Raw genomic sequence first — 27,257 nt, forward strand, 5'->3', positions numbered from 1 at the left:
TTTTTATAACTCAGTCAGATCCACTAGTTTTGTTTTGTTTTGATAAAAAAAAAAACCAAAAAAGCTTTTCAAAACTAATATTTGAAACAAAATCAGGGAGGGAAAAAGAAAACTGATTAAATGTTTGATTTTCAAAGGCAGTTGTGTAGAATACAAAATAAATATTTAGTAAATTTTAAAAATTCAAACTTTGCAATCAAAATAATTTCTGTTTTTCTGAATTTTCTTTATGTCATTTTGATGTAAATTTTAAGTACAGAAGTCCTCATGCTGCAATTTATCCATGCACATGTTAATGTTTAAAAGTGTTTTAAGTCTGATTGAAGTTAATATGAGCTAAAAAGTTTTGCTGACTTGGGAACCAAGTGTTGAGTAGTCATGAAGGAAAAACATAATTTTGTTTCTTTTTAAATATGATCATGTCATGTGAATTGTTATTCTCATGAGTACATTGGCTTTTGTATCCATTGGGATTCAAAGATGGCTATTGTAAAGACCTGGTAACATAATACAAACTTTTTATGGGATTTTTATCTAGAAATAAGTTTCTTCCCTCTTGACTAGACTCAAAAGGAAGTCAAATAACTTTGGGGAAAAAACACATAAGGTAGAAGGTGATAACATTAAACATTAGTTTGGAACTAGGGCATTCAGGAAACAACTGTGAAGGTGGTTACTCCAGGTGTGAGTGCTAGTCATAGCAGATTTTCTTTTCTAAAATTTAAAGTAGCAAATTACTTTAAAAGAGGGCACTAGCTTCACTCAGTGAGTCAGTTGAAGCTACTGTTCCATAAAAACTCCATTTCTCTCCAGAAAATTACTCTAAGTGAATTTTTTGTCTGCCTTTTAACAGATGCTATCACAGGGAACAGTTCTCCTGAGAATTGGCTTTATCATTCTGTCCCTGGCATCTTTTGGACTACTTTTGGAGAACAAGTAAGATACAAAATATGTGGGCTTTTTTTATTCTTTCATTATGGATTATTTGTAACTGCACGTAAATCTCAGAAATTATATTGATAAAGAAATGTAGTTACCAAGACCCACATGTGGCTGTCTGCTAACTAGGAAATAACACATGGCTAGCTGGCACCTAAATCCAGGACTGCTCCCATAGCAAGTAGTGGCTACATCCCTTGCAGAAAAGTTTTGGGATGGATTCATCATGTCTTCCCCTGTGCTTGCATTTACTGTGTCCACTCCTCGGGGTTTGGGACAGTGGCAGGTGAGTGGGACCTGCCAGCTGCCCAGGGCTGTTCCAGGTCAGGTTGTGCGAGCCCTGTGTAGCACGCTGTAGGTGCCAGATACAGGGATGGTACATGAAGAGCACACAGTGTAGCACAGAGTAGGCTCAAACTCATGTGAAAAATGGTGTACACTTGAGACCAAACTTAATCAGTATTCAAAATCGGCTTCAAAAGAATTCAAATTCAACTTAATCAGCTTCAAAAGAAATTGGGTCTTGAATACACCAGGCCAGTGAGTTATATTATGAAGTAATCCATATGGGCACTGTGGCCCTAAAGAAGAGTAAGTAGTATCCACAGTTTCTTAAAAAGTTATTTATCCTGACAGAGAAGAAATGTGGAAAAGAAGTTTCCTTTGAGACTGAGATGCCAGTACTGCTTTGCACCTGCTGTTCCTTATATTTTCAGAAAGGAATGGCTTTTACTTTTAAGGACTGAACAGTTTAATTCAGGATAGGTAAAAATCTGTCAGTATGCCAGACATGTGAATAACCTAGGGAATTAATAAAGAGTAATTAGTAAAAATTTATGTAAGTAGAAAACTGAAAAGATTTGGAGCCACTTATGTAGCAGTTTTCAGAATTTTGATGTGGTAGTTTATGAGATCAAACGACAGTAACTTAATACACAGCTTAATGTTTTGTAAGTATGGGTATTCTCACCACCAGCAAATTCATGGTTGTAAGGCCATGTAAGGTATATACCATAAAAACTTAACTGTAAGTTTAAGAAAGATGACTTGATGTAAATGCAGGACATCACAAACTAATTCTATTTTCTCTTTTTCACTGAACTTAGCAAAAAAGAAAAGATTGGAGGTTAATCTGAATTGATTCCCTTTTCTAGGTCCAAAGCAGGAATTTTGGAAATCATCCGCTGTTTAGTCTTCATAGGTGTTTACAAACTTGGCTACTTTAGGAGTCAGTTTTCCTTCTTGGGCTATGCATATGAGGTAAGACATTTATTTTAAAATGTCTATGCTGCTTATTCTAGATTTTTTATCTTTTTACCAAAAAGCTACTAAACATTTACATTTTGTTTTCTTATTTTTCATTATGCTCTTTGAATAGAGTATTATTTTTTATCTTATATTATATATTTATATTATTAATTTAATATTATTATCTCATTATTTTTTACTCTTTATGATTACTTTGTAAGACACTTATTCAGGTTTGCTACTGAGATGCCTGTTTTCCTTGAAAAAAAGGTCATGAAAGAGGGCATTTACCACTTCTTGCAAAAATAATTTACTTGTGGCCACATTCTTTGAAGTGAATAATAGTAATGCATTGCTGAATTTGAATTGTTTAATTCTCCCTTTAAGGGAGAAATCTGAAAATTCTTGGAGGCTAGAAGACCTAAATATAAAATATTTCACTCTATATTAATCCTGTGCCTCAGAAACAGACTTTTAGCCATTGACAAGGAGTGGATACAGGAGTAAATAGAGCTATGGTCTGATTATGTGTGGTTGTGTTTGTGTTCATAGCATTTGGTTTTATCCTGTTCATGTCTTTTGCATTTTATTATTTTTCTTTTCAGTACAGTTGGTATTTTATGTCTCTTTTAATATTACCACAATAAAATGACAATAGTCATTGTTAGTATTCCTATCTGAACAACATTATCAAGCTACGTACTGTTGGTTACCAGAAAGTAATGGTTATTCATAACCAACAAGTTTATGAATGGGTGGCTGGGTTAGTAGAACCTCATCAGAAAGATACTCTTTGGCTTAAACTCAGAAAAAAAATCAAATAAAACAGTGGGAACTGAGACTCAAGTTCAAAATGGTTCCTTTGACTTCAAACATATGCAAAATTTATAGTATCTTTCCCAGTTGGAAGATTCTGGTAGTGGTCTCCCTTCTCGTGCTTTTCTAAGGGAAAAGGAATTAGAAAAATGAAAAAAAAATCTACTGCTACTGTGGGTCTGGGAGGTTTTTTTGGTGGGGTTTTTTTTGGGTTTGTTTGTTTGTTTGTTTTTTGTTTTTTGTTTGTTTGGTTTGGTTTGTTTTTGGTTTTTGGTTTTTGGGGTTTTTTTCCTGCCTGGGTTGGAAAACAACTATTAGACAATATTTAAAGCTAGATAAATACCACTAACTGAGAATTTTTTAATTTCTCCCCCTGCCCCCTTGTTACATTGTCAAAGCTTTGGTGTATTAATCCAATGGTTCTTGAATTCTATTGATAGGAGTCTGCAAGAATTCAGCAGGTATTTTAAGAGGTTTACTTAAATATAATTTGGAAAATGTTTGTAAAATTTCCTGAGTATCCTAATACAGTAGAAAGGCTTGAAGTAACAAATTCTAAAATTTTGGAACTATTTCTCTTGCCCTTGAGATACAGCTTTCAGACTTGAATTGTTTAGGTATTCTAAGTGAACTCTGGGAGATATATATGGTAATATACATCTCAGTACCAGCCCTGCTGAGTTCTTCATTCTTATATAAAAGTGTCTTCTACTAAGAAATGAGTAGAAGAAAAATACTAGATAAATATTCCTATTGTTTATAGGGAATTCTACAGCTTCCTTTTCTTTCATGAAGAGAACAAAATGAAGTGGTTCTTGCTCTGTTCTTTACATGTTTCTGTCATTAAAAGAAATACTTTATTGTCATCTTGAGTTCTTCTCTACTGTACTTTCCTATACTTTCTTCCTTTTGTTTATTCTTTTTATCCTTCATATTACAGTTCTTTGTTGTTCTATTTTAGTCCTTTGTTTGACATTCACTATGTAATCCATTTTTAACAAGAGACAGGACTACCTTGCTCCCAATTTTTCTTTGAAAATACTGAAAAAATAGGTGTCTTTCAAATAATTTCCTCTTGGGCAGACCAGAATAGATGATGTTTCTGAGTGATGCCAATATTTCCACATTTGACATTTTATCACAAATCAACAATTTCATGATATTAATAGCTTTTCTGATCATAGAATCATAGAATAATAGAATAGTTTGGATATGAATTCTTAAAGATCCTCTAGTCCAATCCCCTGCAATTGGCAGAGATGTCTTCAGCTACATCAAGTTGCTCTGAGCCCAAATCAACCTGCTCTTGAAAAGTTCCAGGGATGAGGCTACTACCACCTCACTGGACAATTTGTTCCAGTGCTTCACCATCTTCACAGTAAAAAATGTTTTCCTTTTTGTAGTCTGAAAATTTGTAATGAACTTCAAAGTGTTTCCCATTTTAAAATAAATGACTCACTTTTAAACAAATTATTCACTTTTGCTCCCAATGCATTATACTGGTAGGCATGTTCTTGTGGGTCTAATGGAATTTATGTCAAAAAAAAATCCAAGAGATTACTGGAGATTTGTCATTTCATGCTGAGAAGTCTTCAAACATTAATGTTTTACCTCAATACTGATGTGATCATTTTGAAACAGCAGTACCATAAAACATAAGAAATACATAAACAGATGGTTTCCCCAGAAGTTAGGTCTAAAATTTATCCTAAAAAATGTTTCTGTTCATCATTCCAAGCTGTTTATCCTTCATAATGTAATAACACTGGTGATCTGCTTGATTTTCAAGTTCCATTGCTCTGTTTAACTTTCACATTCTCTTTCAAATTTTAAGAGGTGTAAATTAAAACATTTATTTAATAATTTTGTTTTCCTCATCTAGATATCCCCTTTTTGACATACAACTAGATTTAGCTGACTTTGATCTTTTAAACCTATTATTTTTAGTAATCATAACCTGTAAATGCTTAAAAATGTTCTCTTTACATCTCCATCCTTATATGTTACCAAATTAAAAATTCTTTAGTAATCCAGTGTTCAAGAATGAAAGCACAACATCACTAAAAGAGTTTGCATTGACTTTTTCTATAAATTATGCCTTCAAGGTCATAATTGCTTAAGGATGAAGAAGTGTTTCAAGAATTTAACAAACAATTCTTACTAAGAATTCTTAAGTTAATGGTGCACATTGCAGCAGATAAGTGCAAGACTAATGTTACCAACAGCATGTTCAATCATTAGTGAAAAAGTGTGTTACTGTTTTCCATATTGGGGAGGATTTTCTGCTACTGTTCCATATGTTCCTATTTCTCAAGACTACTTTAGAACCAGTAGATGAGGTTTTTATAAAACATATCCTTGCAATTCTTGTTGAAGGGTATTCTAACTACCAAAAATAGGTGCTTTAAACTGAAAATGATTGTGTTTGGCTCATAAGACTTAACAAGACTTGACAATTATCAGAATTACTGCACTGGAGGAACATATGTGAGAAACTAAATGGGAAATAAGAAATGAGAGAAAACTAAGGGGTCAGTGAGAGAAGGGAGAAGAACAGAGGAAACAAGGAGCAAGCATTTTCCACTTTGCCATTAGATTAGCTCAGGTGGGCATGAAAAAAGCGGCTGAAGATGGCAATCTGAGGGGAAGGAGCAGTTCTGTCTCTGACTTCCTCCTCTTCCCCTCCTTGCTTCCCTGCTAGCTGGCTTTTGGTAGCTGGGCAGACTTAGCCAGACAAAGATTTTTTTCAGGTAAGTGATGCAACTTGCTGTGGAGCAAGAAAGTTTCTTAATGCTAAGGCTCAGGGAAGGAGGGAGCAAAATGATGTTATAGGTATATAAAAAAGAAAGAAGGACTTCTGCTTTTGTTAAAGCTGAAATCTGAATATGTTGTTTTCTGCAGTGAAGTAATAAGAGCATTGGTTCCATTAATACTTTGAAGCTGTCTGTTACCAGATTTGGTTCCTTAAGAAAATTGTGTTATTTTTCTGATCATTTAAATATATTGTGCTCCTTGCTGTTGTATTTGAATTCATTCTATGATATACTCATGGAGATCTTGCCCAGTGTAGTTTTGTTCTCCAAGAAAATAATTTGAACCTATCATCACTACAAAGTAACCGCAGGAGGTAGAACAGTGTACATTGTACAGTGTACATTCCTCAGCATGCTTTTTCTGTTCCTTTTCCTGTATGTATTTCATATGGATGGTTAGGTGAATGTGGAGGGGAGAGGGAGTGATTTTTTTCTTGTTTCTTTGTTTGAGGTTTCATGGTTTTTTGTTTATTTAAGAAAAAAGTATGATATATGAGGAAATTTTTATATCTTAAGAGAATTACTTCCTGGGTGCAAGTCAGTGAAAATCTCAGTGACAGGGAATATATTTGACTGAAGAGCTGGTGTGTTTCTTTTGAGATTCTGTGCTGCCACATCCTATACTAGTTAGCTTTCTTTAGGCTGATTACTTCATGCCTGCGTAATGTGATGATTGTGTGTATTACTGAAGCCAAATCATTTTCTGTCAGACTGGGCCTGGAGCCTCCTAACCACCTGGAGGTAGCAGAAAACATTGCTTGTGTGTTCAGTTATGTGACGGTTCAGCAGGCACGAGATGTAAAAATAAATCTGTGATGATGGTCCACCTCTTTAAAGTATTTCCATCCAACTGCTCTGGTTTGGCATCAGCCAGCATATTCCATGAGCTGAATTTGGTCAAGCACTGGCTGTTATTTGACAGTAGTACTAATGAGGAGAAAGTAGAAATGAGAGCCATTGACATGTTGTTGGAACTCTTGTTTTAAATATTTTCACCAACTCTCCTAGTAGCTGCAACTCAGACTCTTAAACTAAGGGGCTAGGAGGGAGGAGGAAATAGATGTCTGTGTTGATGTGTCTTTTACCTTTGTTGTAGCTAAGGCATTGTATCTGAGGGTAAATCTTTTCATCCTGACTTCTGTGTTGCAACTTAATGAGCTGCCTGGCTATGCCACATTGGCTGGCATGTATTAATTTACAGGTAGGAAGGACAAAAAATCTAGAGCAACTTTCATGGTGGAAAAGAGAGAAAAAGGGAGGTTTTATGCATGTGTGATGTTTTAAATTAATAAGTTGTTTTCTTTTCTGTTTTATGTGGGCATGTGGTATGTTAGAAGTATAACCAGCTTTGGAAGATATACAGAATCTTGTGGTGCAGGGTGTAATTCAGTCCTCAACTAATGAAGGTAGAAATGAGCTTTTTTTGTTGTTAAATTGCTTATTTGCTCCTCCAGAGTATCTAAACTTGGTAGATGCAGCTGTTCCAAAAACTTCTGGGGACATATTCTGTACCAAATGGACTGCTTCTCTTATCTTTGATGCAATTCTGATATTTCTTATGGCATAGGATCTAATTGGTTTGGATAAAATATAAAATATCTCTTTATTGAAGAACTGATTTACACTGTGTCTTGTGTTCTACAGAAGTCCCTCTTAATGTGATATATTATCACGCTACTTACTTCTCCTTTCATCATACAAAGAGTTGCTGTTACCTCACTTGTTTCTTAGTATAATTTACCAGTGTTGGAATACTGACTTATGAGTACAGACATAAAACAAACATTTACTCATAAGAACTTATTTCCACATCAACGATAGTTTTCTTCTCTTTCTTTCAAGCATTTTTTCTTGGTCCCTCGTTAAGATCGTCTGTGCCACATTTCAAAGAGCTGCGTATCCCATATTTGGTTTCCATTAAGGTGAAAGCTCCATGCCCCGTGCTATGATTTATGACCTCAGCATTTATGCAGTCTCTGTGCCCTGACTAGATTGGCTGGTGTATTTCAAATATATTTTAGAAATTAAACTGGCGATGGAAGGAAACTCCGCTGCCTATGATAAAAAGCCTTGTCAACGCACATGGAATTAAACAAACACGCGTTGTAATCGTTTTTTTCTGTGTTAGCTTCATTCAGAAAAGTTTGCTATGCCATGCAGTGTGTCCCAGGGACTGGACTTTTAATATTCTTGACAACTGCCCTAAGGGGAATAATGTCCCTTAGAAAAAGTCACAGTAAAATCTGGCAGTAGATTAAGTTAGTTTCCACTTAGGTGTGACAGCAGAGTCATTACTGATTTTAAACTTAGCCAGTTTGAGAGTTGGCTTCACCACCATCAACTAAGGACTGTGATGTATAGTTCCAGATGCTCTGGCCAATTGACCGTAAAATTGCTCTGCATTTCTGGCAGAGCAGTTGAGCTGGAGCTTTTAAAATCTCCACTCCCTGAGCTCAACACCCTTCCCCCTCTGCTTAAAAGCTGCTCATTATTCTTCTTCTGCCCGCTGATCTTAGCAAAAGAAAAACTTCTGGAATCAATTAGAAGTGTCTGCACTTGATGAGATTTGCACGTGAGTTTGGAATTGCGAGGCTTTGATAGTGTCAGCCAACAGCTGCAGTTTCAGGTGGTAAAATCGGGGAAGGAATTTTCCAGGGTTTATTTACAATCATAAAATAAAACAAAAATCAAGACAAGTTGGAAACCATCTAATGTATTGTTAAAATGAAGCCTGAATTGGGTTATATATTTATTTTGTCTGAAAAAAAAAGTAAACTGGCAGTTTATTATCAGGATCTTTTCAATTACCTTGCAATTACTAGGCTGTATAGAGCAGCTGTAATAAAATGCAAGCTATGGTCTGCTTGCTGTAGTTTTACCTATGAATGAAGCATCTGCTATTACTTTTGTCACTTTAATTGTTTGACAAGACAAGGAGCTAGTCATACTTAATAGAAATCAGAAGCATGCAGTCAAAGATAAAGCAAAGGTAGTACTCTGAACATAGAAAATACATGTTCACATATACTGACTGAAATTCTGTGTTTTCTTCTGTCAACACTTGCACTCAGATATAAAGTTTATTTTCTAACCCTTCTTATCCCATAGCAGTTAGTGATTGACATGTAGCTGTTGCAGTGTTTGCATTTTAAAGGTAACAGACATGCCAATGAGATTATAAGTGTCCTGTTATATATCTGAGGGTATCTGCAAAAATGAAGCTCTGCTATTTCACATATCTTGTTACTGATCTGATTTGGTTTGTAAATCAAAGCACAGTTTTTCTCTAAGCCAGTAATGCTACAAACCCTGTCAAACTGCATTCTTTTCTACATCATAGTAACACGTGGAAATTGATAGAGATCTCCATACTAGCAAATCGCTTCACCAGTATTAGTCCCTAGTGACAACTGACATATTCCACATGGGTAGATGTTTGTCTGTGTAACTGTAGTTGCAGTACTAGAGGGGTTTTTGGAGGGAGGGATTGTTTGGTTGGTTTGTTTGTTTTGGTGGTTGGTTTGTTTTGTTTTGTTAATGCACAAATGCATAAATTTGTTTCATACCTGGTTTTTCCACAGATGTGGAATTCTCATGTTTCCTACTCTTGACAGACCCCTTGCTTATTGAGCACTTTACACTCTCATAAATGTTATGTACAAAGTTGATTTAAAGATGGCATGTAAAGTACATTGCAATGTCTAAGAGTCAAAGGCAGGGTAAGATAGGCAATTTGTGTGTCCTGAATGAAAGGCGTTGGCTTACTTGTGGAGATTCCCCTTCCACGCAGGTGGTGTGGGGAGAAGCAGAAATGCAGTCTGAGGAATGCAGAAGGTACCTCCCAGCCACGAAGAGCACCCCTGAGTGGGGAGCTTTCCAGTATCACTGTGCATGGACAGCATGTGTGTGTTCTCTGGGCTGTCTTTAGTCCCTCAAGCTCACCCACATGTATGTGCTTGTCAGCACAGCCCGATATGCAAAATTAGTAAACTACTTTCCAAAACTAGATACCTCCAAAGCTATTCTAGCTGGCGGGTGGGAATTATCCTAAAGAGAAAAGAGTTGTATCTGTGTTCCCAAGACCACAAATACAAATGACTTAGTTTGAATTTTATCTTCAAACATGATAGGCTCAGCAATTGAATTAACTTTTAAGAGATAAAAGCTTTAATGAAACAAGCTGTTACTTATGTGGAAAATATCTGGGTTTGGCACATTCAAGGTGACCACAAAGAACCAACCTAGTTTTTAAAATATTTTGGATATTTCTATCTCATACAGTTTAAATAGAGAAACCCCAAATATTAAAAATACATTAAGTCCAAGGTTACTCAATATTTCCATCTTGCAAGGGAAATGGTATAAGACTCTTCTTCCCATAAATGTCCCTTCCCACTTTTGTAACAGTAAGCAGAACATGGCAGCTATGAAAATTTAACATTTCTGCAACAGGATGTCTTTGTAGGACACACAGGTTTGGACTGTAATTTAGCCCATTGGAAATCTAACTCAATGCATTTGTGTAGGAAAGCAGAAATTAATTCAAAATGTTGTGTAATGTTTTATTAAAATCATAAATGCTATCTTTTGCTCAGTCAGTTTTTTCAGAAGCTTCTTGTGAACAACAAAGAAAAGCACACTACAAGTTGAGCCTCTGTTTTCCTACTAGCAGCACCTGAAAAAACTATAGACGGAAAACTAGTTCATGACATCTGGGCAATTGCATGCTAAATTCTAACCAGCCAGTGCCTTTTGTCTAAAGTGGGCAATAGATCAGTAAGATAAAATCAAGCCATTATCTGTGCTGTGATTTATTTTCTTGATTACTGCCTTGTTATATCATTCCCCTGTACAAGTTTTATTTTCTATGATGTTTAGAGTCAGGGAATAAGGGAACATAGAGAAAGCAACAATGCTATATTTGATTTTATGTTTGGGTATTACACAGCACAAAGAGAATGGTTTAAAATTCCCTTCTCCTGCCAATGCCAAATAAAAATTGCCTGATGAAAGAAGATTAGCAAATGCTGTGTTTAACAACTGATTACCAAATGCAGAACACACAAAACACTTTGTATGTTTAAAAGTTGGAAATAGGTGTTATGAGAAAAAAGTAAATGTAAAGCTCTAGTTACCACTTGAAACCAAGGCAAAATAATACAGCAACCCCCTATAGAGCCTGGGAGTGATCACATCTGTCCTGACAGAATTTGTTTGGTTTATCTTCATGTGGAAACCATGAAATGTTTGAGTAGGTTGTTTATTTTGCTGATTGGAAGCTAATACAGTTGAAGATGCCTGGTTTCAGTTTGAACATTCTAGATTTTATTTTATGGAGAAAGAGGTGCTATATTTTGTCCTTAGCTGTTTCCTGAATTCATTGCACATCTGCATATGACTATAACTCTCTAAATTTATTCATTTCTCCTCTTTTTAGCTTCATGTAGTTTGCCTACAAAGAATGCTCAGATACTAGGAAACAGCTAAAAGTGGTAGTGAAGCAGGATACTAAGAGGTAGTCTGGCCATTAACTGCATTGTTTTATACCTGTTTCATAGCTCTTTCCACTTTCTTTTGAGACCAACCTAGTTAATTTATAACATTTTAGGGAAGATACCTGTCATTGTGCATGTGTAAAAGGGCCTGTCTCACTTCTGCTTGCTGTGTAAGCAGTGAGTTGCCATCATCATGGCTGAATTCCTGGTATTTTTTTTTCCAGGCTTAGAAGTGAAATCTATTTGTGAAACAGGCGACTTATTTAGAAAAGTTGGGGTGAGGGGGGTATGTATACGTATTTTTTAAAGTTGTCATTTTCAGCTGAGAACATTCCAGCACAGGATGAGAAGTGTTCAGGAGTATAATTCTAATATCTTTTTGGCTATCTTTGTTTCTAAGAAAAGTGTTGCCCTAAAGTGAATCCATTCCAAATGTAGCTTTCCATGCTATGTGCTTGGATGGTAATTAGTTCCTGGGGTTATCTGAGGCTTACTGAACTGCATCCTCAGACCATAAAGTATGTAAAAAACCAGGAATTAATCTGTGAGACTTGTGAATTGGATCTAAAAAAGTGTTACCGAGATACCAACAACTGAGAAGAGCTTCTTGCTAGAATTTGCCTTGCCTTCTGGATAGCACTCTAAAATGTACAGTTCAATAAAAAACCATGACATATGCTTTGATATGTTTTAACAAGCACTGAAAAAAAGTTGAGACTTTTCCAAATAAAAGGATACAGAACTCCTTACTTTCTCTTCCTTTTTATTTTTTCTGCTTTTTTTTTTCTATGTGTGAGAAATGAAAAGACAGTAAAGGAAAATGGAGAGGATTAGGAAAACCTTTGTCTAGTTGTCTAACCAAACCAAAATAAAATAAAACCTATAAAATATTTAGTGGTCCATGAAAATTGGAAATCACTTATTTTACAAAATGTTAAGACAAACAAGTGGGAGGTTAGAGGTGGGTAGTTAGGATGTTTCATCCTACCTGTTTTGATACACTTTTATTTCACTTTGGTTTTTTTGGGTTTTTTTCACCCCTCTGTTATAAAATAGCAGTCAAATAACAGAACAAATTGTTGTCTGAAACAAAAGCCTCTCACTCAAACCTCTTGATTTAAAATAAAGTCAAAAATCTTCAACTTGCTGTGAATTCATTAAGCTTGAAATCACATTTCAAGAAAAAAAAATCTTTGTTTTAGTTGTCCCATCTCTGCTTCTAAGAGCAGAGAGAGATAAGTGAGCGTTTTGTCTAACTGGCTATCTGAGGATCTTGCTGTTGAAAGTAAGAAGCTTTTCATTAACAGAGGGAAACTGGTTGTTTGAAAAAGCAAACACTGTCTAGTTTTAACACAGTTCTGGGTATTGGAAGAATTTTAGCACCTTGGATTCAGGTCAACTTTTTCATACTGATTTTTTTTCAGTCATTTTACATTACTCAAGGGTAGCTCACTTGAAACAGATAAAGAATTCTAGAGTACCCTGATTAAGAATAGTGATAAAACCAATATTGTTACATAGCCATAATTTTTATATAAATTGGTGCAATCAGAGTATGATGTTTTCAGGTCTCTTACTGGACTATTTATCACCTTCTAAATTATTGCTAATTTCTGCCAAGTTCTTCTAAAAAGTCAGAATCCACTAAATGAATCAAATCTGCTCATTCCAGTGAACTCCTGACTAGTGGAGAGTTAAGAAGGAGGAAACAGGTTCTTTAGTGGATCCAGGTTTATTTTTTTGTCTTTGCAAGCTCTCTGACTTTCACAACTTATTAGCATCAAATAAAAATCAAAAGCATCAGGTTGCAAAAGTAACAAAAATAATAGCTGTGAAAGCAGCATGCAGGCAAAATTGGTCCATTTTTCCTAGACAGTCCAAATAAAATCTGCCCAACTAACTACTTTGAATCCTCTACTGTTTTATTTTGATCTTTTTGGAGACTAAATTGCATGATCTTCATGATTTTATTTTGGTTTGTGCAATACTCCATACCAATAAACCCTACACAGAAGCATATTCAGGCATATATGCTAGTAATTCAGAGAACCCATAATAGATTTGACAGCAGAGATTCTGCTTTTCAGAACTGTACATGTGTGGACAAATGTGTGCCTCTTGGCTTAGACAGTCTTTGGAATGTAAATCATCTTTGGAAAACTGTTGTTAAAAGGGAACTATGTTAGCTTAATTGCTAAGAAACAAGCTAGGGTTGATACCCTTCAAAATTCTGCTGAATGTCTGTTTGAAGAAAAACTCAAAAAACCCCCAGGTGTTGCGTCTTTAGTCCATAGTGTGGTCTTTTGGGAGAAGAATGTGAAAATGTGTGCCTATCAAGTACATTATAAAATGGACAGATTAACAGTATAGTGGAAAAGAAATGGCATGAGGGTTTGCAGGCACACACCTTCCCCAGACCATGAAAGACACACATGGTCCAAAGGGTACCTGTGTTGGGTCGTGGAGAGAGGGTGAAGATGGAAAGGAGGATATTTGGAGAATATTTGTCCTCATGAGATTGCAGCATCTGTACATTCTCCCAAACCCTGTTATTACTTCATTTATTAAGGATCTGAATTATTAGAGGTTGCTTATATGAACCCACCTCTACAATACTGTAGAACTCCTATTTTGCAAGGAGAGTGGGAAATGAGAGAAGAACCTTGGATTTGTATGGCATTATCTGCAATTATTAATTTTCTTATTTTACATCTTTTCAGCCCAGATGCCCTGATTTCTAATATCTTTAGACAAGTCCTTGCAGGCAGATTCTCTTTGTAGTTTGGTGACAAGGTCATGGAATCATGGTCATATACACAGGCACATGCTAGCCTTATGTCCTCAGTGGTCATGAGTTACTGAATCAGTGATTTAAGCCTAAATGTGATGTTGGCTTTTCTGTCCTCAATTACAGATGAGACATTGCTATTGTTAATATTCATTAGCATAAGTTTTCTTCTTTGAAATTTTTATGAAGTTGTCAAAATTGCAGGTTCAGCTAATGTTGTATTATTGCCAGGCAAGAATGCTATATGACTGTTCTCCAGCATCATTTCCCTATTACAGCTAATGCAGTCCATCTCACTGAAACCAAAAAGCTATTGCCAGTACACCTCTTAAATTATTCTCAAGCTGCCAGCTGTGCCATTTGCCTTTGATCCTTTCTTTTATGGTAATTGTCATACTGAAAGGTAAAACTAAAATATATTCTGTACCAAGAGCCACCTTTTCTTACTTCTGGAGGATATTTGTCCTCATGAGATTGCTGCAGATTTTACATACTAATAATAGTCTTCTCTATGTGCTATTGCTGCCATCAAGTGCAATTATATAATTATGCATGTGTAACTATTCATGTACAGTAATCTTTAAATAATGCCAGCTCTCTGGAGCTCCAGCATTTTTTATGCTGCTTAGTTTAAAAATAACACTTAGCATTACATGAAGCACATGAAACACCTCATTGTTTTATTTTAATGGGAGCTAAAAATTGAAAAATTCTGGTTAAATATGCACTTTGAAGTATGTTGCTGACCAAAAGAATAGATTGCCTTGTTAACAGATGAAATTCGGTAGTTTAGTAGTTTAGACTTGCTTTCATGGTTTTATTTACACTCCCTGATAAGATAATTGAAAAAACCTGTGGAGTCATCAGTGTAAACAAATCTCTCCAGCAGGGAAAACAATTATATTTACCTTACATGTGTTATTATATGCAAAGAAAAAGACCTCCAAGATGTTCTTCTGACCAATGTGGTTTAAAAATGCTTTCCAAATATGGATTTTTTTTATTACTTCTGATTCATGATATTTAGCAAGGAAACTACTTTTCAATTGTTTATTTAGTACTTTAGAAATCTCATTTAGAACATTTGTGTGGTTTTGATCTTTGCTGTATTTAGGAGCTCCTGAAGCATCATGCTGTCCATTGACTCTACAGTAGTAAATCAGTGTTTTAATGTACTAACGAGAGGCTGATCTGCAAGTAGCAAAGCTCTTCATCACTAAATTCTCTGCTTGCAATGTGCTACTTAAGAATAAATATTTCCTTTATTAACTCTGAAGTCAAACTTTTGACTTCCAATTGGCATCCAGGCATTCTAACAGTTGTGCAAGTTTCTGTCAAGTCCCACAACAAAGCAATAGCCCTGTTTCTAGGTATGTACAATGTAAACATGAGATGAAAGGCAGCAGATGAAAATAGACCAATTTTAGACCAATAGGCAAATATTACAACTGAGCAGAAAGTATTTATCTAAAAATTGAGCATGTTTGTAATGAAAGATACCAGAAGTAGCTCAGGGAAGAGAGACGTGCTGAAAAGATCCTTCAAATGTTGAAAACAATCTTACTTTTGAAAAGGGAGCTAATGGAAATATGCGTAGAAAGTAATCACTTATCCAAAGGGACAGTCTAAGACTCATTTATTTCAGTAGCACTGTGGGAGGACATCAGCGAGGTACAAAGGTTTTGGCAGAGAGGATTGCTACGTTGGAGATATAAGAAGATAAGGGCCCAGATGAGAATTGTAGATCCATGAATGAGTAAGACTGATTATCTCTGGAGTGTTAGAAAAGAATCTGTGGATGTGGATATGGGGAGTCTCAAGGCAGGCAGGATTTGAAGATGACTTAAAAACAGTGATGATATCTAGAATTATGGGAAAAGGAGATAAGATTTATTTGAAAATAGAGGATATAAATAATTTAAAGTATATTTAACTTAAGCTAACATTCAAACACACAACAATATTGGGACAGATGGAATTTCTGTGGTGGGGTGAGGGGGATGAGACTTGAAGAAAAGAGTGGGATCTGTATAGAGATGATAGAATTTGTACTGGGATTAATAATATCTAGAGAAGCACAGAATGAAAAATCTTGCACAAGAATTGTGTATCTGAGCTATACAAGATGGCATAAAAACTTGATGTTACTGAGCCCTTCATAATGGCTTAAAATAAACTTTATAAAAGATCTAAAAACATCTTTTTGAATAAAAGCAAAAATTATAGAAATATTTAATTAAAGAAAACTGTTCAGATACACAACAGAAGAATAGATTTATCCTTTTATTCATGGTGATGAAACTTTTTTTGGTTTTTTGAGTACATGGAAGTTAAATTTTCTGGAAACTAGGACCAAACATGTTCCTTGGTATGCAGCAGTAGAGTGCTCTAGGACCACAGACTTTACTATTGTCAGAGAGTATTCATCTGTGACATAGTGATTGTTCAGCCACCAATGTCTTCTGCAAGAGCAGAAAGAGAAACCAGTAAACAATGTTTATAACATATCAATAGCCAGAAGAATTAAAGACGAGAGTGCTAAATAGGATTTAAATATTTTCTGTTAACTGTCCTGTATGGGCCATGCAAAAACATATAGATTCTTCTTTAATCTGTCCAAAACTTTATTAGCTCCCTTCATGTGGAAAACGGCCCTCTGAAATAAACCCTGGTATACAAAAACATTTCCAGAAAGAAGGAAGTAATTAATTCCATAGAAAATCTGAAGTAATATATGAACAACAGTAAAGAAGAATTTCAGGAGAGAACTTCAAATAACTGTGCTAGTGAGACATAAGGTCACTGGAAGACTCTAGGAGGGAAAGAGGTGAAGAAAAATAGAGTGATGAAGTTATGTAAAAGGATGTAATACAATGAAAGGAAAGAGAAAGCAACATGGTTTATCAGGTAAACAAAAAATGTTATGGAAAAAAGATGATTATTATAATAAATGGTATTGCTATTACTTGTTTCTAGGAATCAAAAGTTAATATCTATTCACTGAAGTGTTCTCATATAGTTCTAATGGGTGAGAACGGGGGTGAAATGAAAATTAAAATCAAATTAACACAAAAACTTGAGAAGTATCATAACAGAAAATTTGGTGCCATTTTGAAAAACTAAATAGCATCCTGAAGTGAGATGATCCGAGTTGTTGGGCTGTTTTTAAAAGAGAGAGAATGAAGATGTGTAGTCAAGTATTTATGGTGAAAGTGGTAAACACGCCCTTGGAAAATATTTTCAATTTTTAACACCTTTGATGCTCTGGATGGTTTGGGAATATTCTGGATGATCTACCGCACCTGAGGGAATGGCTCTGAAGTTTCAGTATGATTGCTACTATTTCTTTTTTTGCTTTAATTTTTTTAATTTCATATGTGCATGCATCTTTAGGAGTAGACCACATTTCACATTGATGTACATTTAAATAGATTATAGAACCAACAAGAAATTATTACCTTCTTGAAAAGCAGTGCAATGGGGAAAGTCTTAGATAATTATAAATCTACTGTGAAGTTTTGCATTTGATATTGCTATTTAAAATAGTTATAGTACATACTTTGTGTGTGAGTGAAAAACATAACTTGGAAATATTTACATCTGACTGATCTATTTTAAGTAAAAGACATATATTGTTTAGGTGCTAGTGAGAAGTGTGAATATTGTGATTGGCTACTGCACAGAAACTTTCGGACAGGTAGTATGTGGAGAGCAAATGAATTGCTACTGTGTAAGTTTAAAACTGTAGATGCAAAAGCTAAAATAATATTTAACTATACGTGGTATAATGAATCTTTATTGGCAACTGGCATTCACAGACTATTTGAAAGGCGGTATTGGCCAGACACAAGTTATTTGGCAGAGATCTTGCCTAGTATATATTTGCAGAGCCTGTCTGCATAAGGATGCTGGCAGCTTTATCCTGATTTCTATTCCAGGTGACAAATTTCTATCCAAGCATATGAGTGATCAAATATTTTCCACTGGAATCTGGGCACTGTAAAATTTCTGAAGCTGAGTAAAAAAATTGAAGGATTTGCTTAAAGTATAATAGTCTCTGCATACCACGGTGACGGCAAAATATTTCCACTTGGATAACATCAGGGTGAACAGTGCAGAACTGAACTAAACATTTTTCTGCAATACTGATTCTATTTTGTTGCCACTTCTCAGTGGCATCTTCTCCTAACCTAGAAGCTGTGATCTCTGTACTCGTCAATTAATTTCTGCACGAAAATTAAGCACTGGAAAGTACTAGTGCACCGACTGTCTACCAAAGCAAAAAATGGTGTTCAAACCAGATGAAAGCTATACCATAATCCCATTAGCTTATTTTTTTTTTCTGATGCAAAGCCAATTAAAAAAGAATAGTTTCCATTAGTTTATTTGTCTTTCCTGGAGCAATTACAATTGCTAAACTTTCCTAAACTATATAAATGTGGAGTCTCTCCTTGTGACAGGTTGTTTAAATTTATAACTAAAGCTAGCATTTCCATCTCCAATAAAAACCAAACAGACATTTAATTATAGTGCGTGACATGTCTGTCTAAAATAGAGCCAACAAATCCTGTCAGACAACCCTCATTGTTCATGGATTTTGAACAAATTGGGGATCTGTGAATTTATAGCCAGGTTTTTCTCTACTATTGTTTAAAATAGCACACATGGAAAACACGCCATGGGTGTGTTGTAATTCAGCTTTAATGATGTAACACTTGGTTTCAGTCAATCGTTGGAGGATTGCAGTAACACTGCTTTAGTGCTTCAGACGTTGCATGTTCCGCAGCAATTATAGTCCAGCTTTCAATAATGGCTGTTGGCGGGGTTTCCACAAGTGAAGTCATAGCAATTTTGAGAAAGAGCTAATAAAAATACACCTGCCTTGTAGTGGAAAACGAGCCTTTAATATCTTTGCTTTGAAGTTGAATGAAACCCACAGCATTAACTAAAAGATACCAGTATTATGATGCAGTAATCCACTCCCCCAGGGAAAGTTAAGGGATTGAAATATGAAAGGCTACTATTTTCTAGTCACATATTTTTTAGTCACCATAACATCATGAAGGAGAAATGGAAATAACAAGGTGACAATAAAAACTGGAAGGGTTGTTAGCTCTAAAATCAGGAATATGCAAAGCAATCACAAACCATAATTCAGGGATGCTACATCTTAAGTGATGCATAATGATTCAGTTGTGAGTTTTAATGCAATTCCTTACTTAAATATAGCCAAATATACTTTTGACTGAAAAAATATATTGAATGTTAAAACAGCATTTATGGAATTTTTTTTTCAGGCAAATTCTCAGCTTTGTATTCTGGATGAGTTTAGCTTTTAACAAGATTTTTACTCAGTCACTGACTGTTTGCAGCCATTAATAATGCTCAGTTTGTTTACTTGACCAAAAGATCTAGGGTGAACTACTTTTTTCTTTTTGTTATGTTTTCTTTTATTTTCTATCCTGATATATTTCATATGTTTTGAATTCTTCTTCATTTTAGGAAGCATTAGTGTCCTTGTGACATGTACAGTCAAGCTATGTGTCTTTCTAGGGCAGTCCATAATGCAGTAGTTATATCCAGTTATAAACGTCTGCTTGGATGAAGTGTAACAAAGTATATTTTCAATAAATGATGGGAAAAAATGCAACCTCCCTAACTGCTTTTAAAGTGAGAATTGCAACTTAGAGGATCCATTCCTGCCTATTGTTAAATTAGTGACTGCTTGGGCAAATGACAGAATCTTTCTTTGTGTTGGTTTAACTGAGAGGAAAATGAATCCAAGAATGCCCACATTCTAATGCATTTATTGGTTATTATTACTCTGGTAGCAAAGAGGCTCTAGAATTACCCTGTCAAAGGGCCCTTAGCAATTGGAAGTTACACTGTCAAAGGGAGCGGGTTCCTTTTGTCCTTGGTTTTTTTCCTGCACAAAACTCTGTTGCCTATTGTCATGCAGATGGATGTACTGGTCTTACTGTGGTGAACATTCCTAAAGAAAGTTCAAGTCAGCCATGTATCATTAGACCTCAGCTTAGGCTTGCAGTTGTTCAGTGTGATATATTATGCAGCTATTTTGCAATCACTGTTACTGAAATTAAAAACCAAACTGCAAAAAAATTTGTATGAGTATATAAACAAATGGACCTCCTATTGCAGTAAGAGTGGCTAAGAAATGAAAACGATTGGTGTATTCTTAGCACAACAGGATTAATCTGGAGATCAGCAGAGCTATTTCCATATTAATCACTAGATGTAATTTATGAAAAAAATCTAGAACATTTTGTCAAGAATTTTTTTGCAACCTGGAGCAGCTCAGGAGCTCACAGGATAAAAATCCTACAATCGAACCTCCAGTTTCAGCTGTGTTAGAGGTTCCTCTTAAAATAACCAGAATTTGTATACCTTCAGGGCTGGATGTTGCCTCTCATCCTCATCCTCACACTCACCAACAGTGTAGGGTCCTCTAAGTGGAGAACAGAAAGATAAAGGGCGCTTAACCCCATGCTGGTCTGATCAAACACTGTTCCCTGCTAACACAGGAAGAAACATTCATCAAAGGGATATCACTTGAGAATGATCCTACAAAAACATGCACACATGCTTAACTTCACGTTAATGGGACTATTTAGGTGCATGAAGTTAAGCATGTGTTTTAAATCTTTGGTGGATTGTAGTCTTTATTTCCCTTTCTACTAACCTGAGCCTTTATGCAGGGGAGTTACCTTACTGCTCTGAAATGCCAAAAATTCTCTCAGCCTATGAAGAAGATTTTATATGTCTGAATTCAGTTTTAGATCATCGCTAGGTGCAATAGGATTTTAATCTTGCTATGTCTGTGGTTTCTATTTTTTGTTTATGGTTAGTAGTACATTTTTACAAATTTCAAATAACTTGTGTAGACTTGCTACTTTTTCATAGCAAATATATATATATAATTGCATTTCAAATAAAAACCCCAAATAATTCTTCTTTTTTATTAGAAATACTCTTAATAATGATGCAGACTTCTAACCTTTCTACTAGTTTTTACTCTTGAATGAGCCTTTAACTTTCTCTCAACATTGACATAAAAATAACTAAGGGAATTATCTGTTCTAATGATTTCTGTTTTATCATTTTCGGAGTGAGTGAACCTGTGCTGTGATTGGAAGATTTCCTGTGAAGTGTTCAATTTAGCAAAAAAACAACGTAGAGAAATGTTGAACCAGAGCAAAATATTTAGGCTCTGGAACACAGCAAGCTTTTAAGTAAATACAGTGTTGAATCCTGGAGCTAAATTTAAATACACTGTGTAGTCAGTGCTAGTCACAAAAGTTTTCTTTTGCTGGATAAACCACATATATCAGGAAGCTGAGCTGTTACACTTCCTACAAACTTCATACTACTGTCACTACATATTTTCCTGCTGTTCTTTTCTTTGTAAAATTCAAGTGTGTAATTTGCATCTCTAATCTGAAAGTAAATTGCTGTTGAGTCATGACACCTGCCAGCACTGGTGTTCATTTCAAGCTGTAAAACACTACTTTGAAATAAATATTGGGAAACTCATTAAATGTTGTCAGCTGTGTCATCTGTGTTAACATAAAATAAGTATTTCTGGATTCTGTTTTCCACTAAAAAAAATGAGCAAAAGTCTTTGTGAATGCTTTTCTGTACTTAAAAATTATTTTCCGAAGTTAAGTCACCTGATTTTTATCAATTCTACAAACACACACAGTTTTTTCCATGTGTTTCTTTGAGAAGCATGTACAGTTTCTGGTTTTATACTTAGGAAATTCAATATCCAATTAAGGGATTAAGTGGGCCAAGTCAGACAACAACTCTGAAAGTGAAGTTCTTCTATCCTCCATTATTTCCAAGCTGAGACAAAAACTAAATTTAAATGAACTTAAAGGCTGCACGGTGCTTAAACACCATAGAACCTAGGTTCTCACCCTGACTAGTTCTGGATAACTCCCAGTTGTTTCAGATGAATTGAGTATAATATCCAAGGATTTTTTAAAATTAGAAATTTCATTAATATGTATGGTCATTTCTCCTCTATGCTTTGTTATCATGAAACCTCCCTGCCTCATGAAGTATAAATATCATGTTTATGTATACTGTGTGTAACCAGCTTTGGTGGATGTGGACTGAGAAGTGCCATAATCAAATAACCCCTACAAAAATAATGTATTAAAACAAAGATGGTTGTAATCACACGTATTGAGCAGATATTTTCAGCTGGAAAGTTTATAAAATTTAGTGGTGTTTTTTTGCTGTGTTGATAGACTTACTTTTCAGATAATGAAAGGGAGAATGTGAGAGGAAAAAAAAATGCTCTTGTCATTAGCTTGATGAGCCCTTCATACTTGTCGTCCTAGAAACCCAGGTCCCCAATCTAGATCAAAAAGATGCCAATTTTTTTTTTACTTTTCCTCAAAGGGAAGAAAGTGCTAAATAATAATGCCTAACAGATACCTGTGATCATACCACATTTTCCCTGAACTTTCAGCAACTCCAATCCTAGTGAGTTCAAACTTCTTGTCTTAACCCTCAGATCTTCCCTGCAAATTCCCACTCTCTTTCATGCTCCTGACTGTATGGAGTTGTCTCCTATCACCTCCATTTCATTGGGGAGGTCTGTCTTGAACCTATGCCCAATGGTTTAAATGTCTATCTTGTTGCTCCTCATTTGTTTAGCTGATTTCTTAAGTTCTTATTCACTAATGTCTCACTGAAATCCTCTCACAGGATCTGCATATTTGAGGGCTTCTGAAAGACAGAAGCCAGTGTGTTACTGTTGGCCAAAAACCCCTTTAGGGCTCAAGGCAGCATGGTACAAGCATCTCTCACAATTGTCTCTCTTATCTGTGAGCTCTTGTTTGTCATTATGGGTTATAAACTCATAAGAAAAAAGGCAGATTAAGGCTTGCTTGTAATCCTTCGCTTACTGAAACTGTCATCCTGATTTCAGCTGCAGAAGCCGACTTTGTTGAATAGTAAAATTACGAGGCTACCCTAAATGAATTACTGAATTGCAGGTTAATAGGCACTGTTAGTGCTGTTAGTAGGCGGTTTTCAGCCAAAGATACATTATTAATGTGACCTCTCTGAGGCCCTGTCCTGGGCCATGCAACAGATGTGTTGTGGTGGCTGACAGGGAGAAACCCTGAAAGCAATTACAGAGTATAGTTTGTCCTGGAAATCATCGGGGTATCCTTCAAGTAGTATTAGAGAGCATTGTTGTAATGAAACCTGTGAATCTCTGTACAGGGCTAGAAATGGAAGCTAGCAGCTCAGAGAGAAGCATATGGCTGAATTTATGTTGGGAGGACAGCAAAGAGTTGTAGATAACAGCCCAGGGGCACAGACCTTTCATGCTCAGAATCATGGCCTCAAGCAGAGGTGTTAAATCGGTGTTTCCAGACTAAAAAAATTTACATCTGAGCCGCTGAGACAAATTCAAGCTTCCTGATGAAGCCATCTGATGGAAGATTTGAGCAGGGAGTTGGATTATGATCATATAAATTAGACCAGATTTTCTAAAGAGGAAATAGTGCAGCCGTATACACTTACTGACTTGGGTTTTTTAAGTGAAATGTCATGATGAAGTATATAGACACTCTGCAAGTTCCTTTGAGGTATAATTTATAGCTACTGACACACTAAAGAAGGCAACTTTCAATATAAAAGTTGTGTAATTGATAGCCAATGACTAAGCAATAACCAGTTAGCCAAATAAGAATTTTGCTACTTTTGGTAAAGAAACGTGCTTGCAATTTTATGTGTACAGCTAACTTCTAGCACAGAATGATAGCCACTGAACTTGAATCATTACATTTTCTTGCATCTGCCTAGTAAAACCACTGCCATTTATGTGTCCAAATCAGTTTAATCTAGGCAAAAGTCCATGGGAAAAAAAGCACCTTCTATTTTTGCATTTTCGGTCATAAATCAAATAGATTTTCTTTATTTACTTAAATGTTTTACATGTAAAGTGGCATGAATCTCAATGTTGCAGCGTTTTTGTGTGTTTTGCAGATTACACCTGGCAGTTTGACAGAAAGCTGTCAAAGTAAATGACCAGAATTAATTACCATTCAGTAGAGTAAAAATTAGACAGGGATGTGGAACTCATAGGAGTTCCACAGAGTAATATACTACTTTATATTCCTGTATGTTATGGTTCATTAGGTGTATAAATAAATCTTTTCAATATACTTTGGCAGTATGGAAGTAAATTGTCATTTTAAATTAAAATCTCATTAGTGAAATAGTATACACCTCGATATCAGAAATGCACTTCTTCCTGTATTGATGCCATGTTATTAACTGTCAGTGTTCTCCAGTCACCTGAACTAGATAACAATCAAAAAAGACGTGCAATGGTTCTATTAATTTTGTATTTGAACTTTCTTATACCTCTTCCTACTGCTGCATACCCAAGGGGAAAGAATTCATTTGTTAAGACTGAAGCCTAAAATTCCACTGCCTCAGCTCTTGAGAGAATTGTAGAAAATTAAGAACCCTGCCTACAAGAGAGGCTGAAAAAGGGAAAAATAGCCAGTTTACAGGCCCTTGGGGATTAATAAGTCTTTCCCATATTCCTTGGAATCCCATTGAACTAAAGTTACAGTGAGGCCATGGAGACAAAGGTCTGCTGTCTTTTTCTCTCCTAATCAAAGTGGAAAAAGTATTTTTCCCCATTTATTTTATCTCTCAATCCTTATGCCACCATTTGTTTTATAGATTGGAAATTCAAAACTTCAGGTTAGTAAATGAATTTACCAAATAAAAATTAATTGTAAAGTTTTTACACTGTTATGGTTAGGACATCCTACATACTGAAAGTAAAAATCTTTGTGTTGATGTGGAAGCATTTGTAAAATATTTCTGTAATCTGAAAGTACACTGTTTGTGTCCATGTTGGAAAAATCAAAACAGACTGTCAATCTGAAAAAGGTACAATAAGAGCATTAAAGAATTTGCACGTTCTCATCTGAGAAATGCCATGTTAGTACTCCTGCAGTGTGTTTATTTTAAAGTAACATCCACTGAATGCAACAGATGGGTTGGCCAAACTTTTTTAAACCTAGTTGTAAGGACAGATAAGAGGGGAAGGTCAGTGGAGAGTGTATATTCAGGGAAAAAAACCCACGCACTTTTGGATAAAAGGAGCTACTTTCAAAAATTTTTTTAAGGCTAGCCACAATTAGGAGACAAATATGAAAGGCTGGGGAGCTGTGGAACAGCCCAGCAAGGGAAACCAGAAAATAAAAAAGTGTCAAAAAGTTCCAAAATACAATATTTATAGTTCAACAGGAAATTAGCAATAAAGTCACAGTGCTTATGAGTAGAGTTGAAAGGAGAAAGTGGACAGCACTGCAGGGCAAGCTGAGGTAATCCTTTCACTTCCCACAAGCAGCAGAATACAAAGAGTGGTAAAGAAGGTGTGTTTCCAAATGTAAACCTGTGATCTGTGTAGCTGTGTCTTACTTTGGCAATATCACAGGACGAATGGGTAAGTTGAGGTATTTTACCTCTAGAAATAGGGCCTCCTCTGAAAATTCAAGTCTCTATATTAGAATGGCTTAATAGTGCATTTGGAATGTGTTGCAGCATTGTATGAAGTCCTATGAACTGGGAACAGAATGCAAATATGAAAAAACATTGTATGAGTGACTTTCATAGACCTTACATGTAAAGGTACCCCATACTCTCCTTGTCAGCTGCGTGTCACTGATTGTCACCGGGGCAGTTTGCTTGACTTGCACAGATAGGGACAAAATGGGAGAGTGAACTTGTGTGAAGACTTTTTTGGTAAGAAAAGCAGGGAAAGGAGCAGAGAATGTAACACTTCTTCTGTAGCAAAGAAATATGGGTCAACTTCCACTTGTGAATTTGCTCATTCTATCAAGCCTCTTTGTATTTTTTACATACTAGTACTGGAAGATTTAATCTTTTAATTGTAGTAAAATATCACTTTCAGAGAAGCTCTGTATTTTTTTTATTTTAATTAGCTACCCTATAGAAAGATGAGAAATTTCAAATGCATCAATGCCAAAAGACATAATGGCGGATGTGGTTTCAGGTCAAACATGAGAAAAATGACTCAGACATCTCTGAGGGATTGTTGACTATGGTTTGTTGTAGTGGTATCTAATTTAAGGCATCAAAGTTTGTTTTGGAGCTGGCCCCAAGTAACTTATATAAAAGTCTGTTTGTCATCTCCCATTAGCATGGGCTAGTTACAAAAGGATATGGGAAAAACAGTGGATTAAATATTAAATGAACCTTGGATCTAAAAAAAAGGAAATGCTTCCAGCTACCAGCGGGTTCTTCACCAAAAAATACAAACCCTCTCCTTCCCACTCCCAAAATATGTCTTTTAACCATTAGCTTATGTCATTATTATAAACTTAATTTTTAAAAATATGATTTAGTGCATACAAGCTTAATGACTCTTCTTTATAGATAGCCCTTTCTGTCAATAACTGTTTCTTGTTGTCATCACTATGAAGTTATTTGAATGTTGCAGTGTAACATATTTTCCCTAACATTATCAGGAAACGCTGACACAAGCCTAAGAGCAAATGCCAATACAGATATAGGAACAAAATCTTGTCAGATTTGCTTTGTTATAAGCTATTCAAGGAAAATGCTATATGTCTTTTCAAAACCCTTTTAACCTTACTGTTAACTATTTCTGGTTTAAATCTGTATTCTTAACAATATATTATACCTATTCAATATTCAGGAGTAGTATTAAAAAAATAAGGAGGCTACATGGTGCTAAGTGTATTATTTCTACTCACAATTATAGTAAAAGCATCCATCAAGCCACTGACATCTTCTTCCTTTTCAGTTGTGAGGTGAACCCTTTGTTAAAGTGCCAAGAAAAATTTAAAAAATCAAAGGTAAAGACAAGAAGGTCATTCATGGCCATTTACTCCCCACTGAAATGAATATGAAAGAATGTTATTTGTCATGAAATTCCACTTCTGTCCATTTTTTAAAAGAGATAAATGGAGAAAACAAGAGGACTCAGACATTAATTTAGAAATGGGATTAATATCTATGTGTTCATGTATAAAAATGCACAGATATTTATTGAACACATGAAGTAATACACATGCACAAGCATTCTATATAGTAACACAATATGTAATATAA

General features: G+C 35.4%; 1 protein-coding gene across 1 annotated transcript in view; it reads left to right on the forward strand.

The window, feature by feature from the left end:
- Positions 1-27,257, forward strand: part of AGMO (alkylglycerol monooxygenase) — a 186,204-nt gene that overhangs the window by 106,098 nt on the left and 52,849 nt on the right. The window contains exons 11-12 of the mRNA XM_063420842.1: positions 854-936; positions 2,094-2,199. Coding sequence (XP_063276912.1) covers positions 854-936; positions 2,094-2,199 — 189 coding nt within the window. The remainder of the gene's footprint in view (positions 1-853; positions 937-2,093; positions 2,200-27,257) is intronic.

The sequence above is a fragment of the Prinia subflava genome, chromosome 1 (assembly GCF_021018805.1).
Source record: "Prinia subflava isolate CZ2003 ecotype Zambia chromosome 1, Cam_Psub_1.2, whole genome shotgun sequence".
Lineage (NCBI taxonomy): Eukaryota > Metazoa > Chordata > Aves > Passeriformes > Cisticolidae > Prinia > Prinia subflava.